The sequence below is a fragment of the Plectrocnemia conspersa genome, unplaced genomic scaffold, assembly GCF_051122295.1.
Source record: "Plectrocnemia conspersa isolate PC_06_02 unplaced genomic scaffold, ASM5112229v1 ptg000001l, whole genome shotgun sequence".
Taxonomy (NCBI): Eukaryota; Metazoa; Arthropoda; class Insecta; order Trichoptera; family Polycentropodidae; genus Plectrocnemia; species Plectrocnemia conspersa.
This window is the reverse complement of record NW_028277165.1, coordinates 20,361,492-20,364,237: the sequence shown is the minus strand read 5'-3', so window position 1 is coordinate 20,364,237 and position 2,746 is coordinate 20,361,492. Positions and strand designations below refer to the sequence as shown.

The 2,746-nt window shown below is 29.0% G+C and overlaps 1 protein-coding gene across 1 annotated transcript; it reads left to right on the top strand.

Moving 5' to 3' along the window:
- Window positions 1-1,087: 1,087 nt before the first annotated feature.
- On the top strand, window positions 1,088-2,151 carry trk (trunk). The gene has a single exon (XM_088187895.1). It carries the CDS (start codon window positions 1,193-1,195, stop codon window positions 1,919-1,921), a length of 729 nt encoding a protein of 242 aa, XP_088044021.1. The 5' UTR covers window positions 1,088-1,192; the 3' UTR covers window positions 1,922-2,151.
- The last annotated feature ends 595 nt before the right edge of the window (window positions 2,152-2,746 follow it).

The following is a 2,746-nucleotide window of genomic DNA, read 5'->3' as shown; positions in this document are numbered from 1 at the left end:
TTACTATCTTATTTATTTTAATATACTTACACTTATATTCAGATCTTAAATGACATTATGAAATGATGCTGACTCTGTATAATTATGAAAATTTAATATTTGTAAGTGACTGATAATTGTAAAATAATCACCGTATTCCTTTCCAATTAAAAACAACTATGACCTTCTACGAGATAACTATTTATTATTTTTCTTGATTATTAGGTTAATTGCGTTAAATTGGATCCAAAGTACGCAACGGGCTACTTTTAAATGCATTATATTTTATGTTTAATGTAAGCATTAAACCATTAAAAAATATACAGTTTTTATTAAAATTATTTTATCATACTTTATTATACATAACGATCGATCCCTTAAATAAATATTGTTATTGTTTAACTAAATATTATTTATGGAAATAACTATAAATTATTAGGCTTGAAAATTATAAAAACAGAAAACTGTGCTATTTAATGTATTAAACCGATTAAAATGAGGTAATATATTTTTTTCTATATTTACTTATTTTTTGTCTTCTTCTTTTCACATTAAAAATGTTCAAAAGTTCATTTACGTTCACTTTATATAAAGATAGGCACGTGAACAAAATGGCAGTGGTATTCTTAAAAAATGTTTAGGTATAACTCTATGTAAAAAAGTGTCTCTGTCAAATTTTTCTGAGAAGCTTTTTTTATTCATATTTTTAGAGATCGGAGCTGTAGGAGCAAAGTGTCGTTATCTTTGCTAATGTGGAATTGATTATTTTACACTTAAAGTTATCAATAATATTTTTAAGTTGACCAATGATACTTATTATTGATTGGATTTATACAATAATTTAATATTAATTAAAAACAAGCGTCATAAATATCTGACATGAGTATTCAAATCTTATCATTGTTTTTTTGCAGTATTTTTTAGTACGTTCTTAAAAACCACTTTCTATATCAGCATATCGGCTTACCACATAATCAGTAAAGCGTTTTTTACAAATCCAGGAAAAACCTAAGATAATAAAAGGTGGCAAAAGAAAGAGAAAGAGATAATTTGGCCATTATGACAATTAGTGTGGTTTCTTCCAACAATTAGACAGCCAGTACACGCCCTGATTTTGAGGTGTAAGCACGTATCGTTTGTCAAAAAAATTTATACAATTGCTTTATTTTAATATCAAATTTAGTTGACTGAAATGTGATTTTGTGCTACAAAAATGATAAAATACTGTGTTGTGTTGCTGTTGGTTCTGGAATGCAATTGCGCTCGAATGAAGTTCAGCAATTTGGGACAGTTTCACGGAAGCGGTCCAAGCATCGATCATCAGATGGGAATTGAGTCTCAACCGTGTGATACTTTACAAGAAAATTCTTTGACGAAAATTTTGGGTGCGGCTTTCAATCCAAGGTATATGAGCGTCAATGTCCCGCACGATGAAGAGGAAGACTTGCAAAATGTCGAACAAGACAATGGGAATAAGAAGAGGAAGACCTCGGATTTTCGTCCGTTCTCCGTGGACGAGGACTTTGCAAACGATTTTGGCGAAGAAGCTCCAGCTTGGGAAGTGGATCATTTCGAAAGCGATTATTTCACAAACGGTCGGAAGAAACGCTCTAGTGAAAGTGTCAATGGCCAAGTAGTATTAATTCGCAAAAGACGCTCGGAACCTTGGCAGTGCAAGTCTACAGTGAAATGGATAGATCTAGGAACTGACTACTTTCCTAGATACCTGAGAAACGTCGAGTGCTCGCGCCATAGTTGCTGGTATAATAGATTTCAATGCAGGCCTAGGTCTTTTACTGTGAAGATCTTGAGGAAGAAGAAAGGGAAGTGCGCGTATGTTAATAAAAAAGTGGGTAACTATGGTTTGCCACAAGAACTTAGAGAACTTTGGGTTTGGGAAGAAAGAGCTGTGAACTTTTGTTGTGAATGTGCATCTCCTTAATTTAAAGAATAGTGCAAGTTTATTTATTTCTGTATATATGTATAAAATGCTTGACTGTGATCTATTATGTGTAAAAATTCTAACTTACACTGTAAACATTTTTGCCACAAAGATTTCTTAAACAATACATTAACGATGATTCACTTTGATAAAATAATAATTTTTAATTGAATTTTTATCATAAATTTTGATATTGAGTTAATTTAATGCAGAAAATTTTAAAATAAACCAGTGAAATTGTAAATCATATCAAAATAATGAAAAGTATTACGATTGTGGATACGTTTATTATAATTTAACTGAAAATTACAACATTAATTTATCTCTGTACAATAATATTAAATTTATATAAATATATAAACAATCTTATATTTTTTTAATCAGCTAAATAGCAGTGTTATACACTTCCATCCTTAAAATATAAGATATATTTTATATAATTGTAATTATATGCATATTTTTATTCAACTGCGTAATAAACATTAAGAATATTAAAAAATGTTGCTAATGCTTGAATTTGAACTAACCAGGGCACTTTCGTTTTTATTTATACAAAGTGTTTTAAACAAAAAGAGTATTACTATGAATTTAGGTTCCTATAACATAAAAATCTAAATAAAAAAAAATTGTTTTAAATATATGGTCAAAAATGCTCCGTTACTAAGATATAAGAAAACATAACCAAACGATTAATGAATCTTTCGTTTAGAACACAATGTATATGTACTCTCCATTATTCATAAATAAGCTTAACTCGTAATGCAATGAAGTTTTATAAAACACATAAAGCATAATATGTATATGACATGCAACAAATATAAATGA

Coding starts and splice junctions, on each gene's coding strand:
- trk (XM_088187895.1), top strand. CDS start 1,193: ATGATAAAATACTGTGTTGTGTTGCTGTTGGTTCTGGAATGCAATTGC.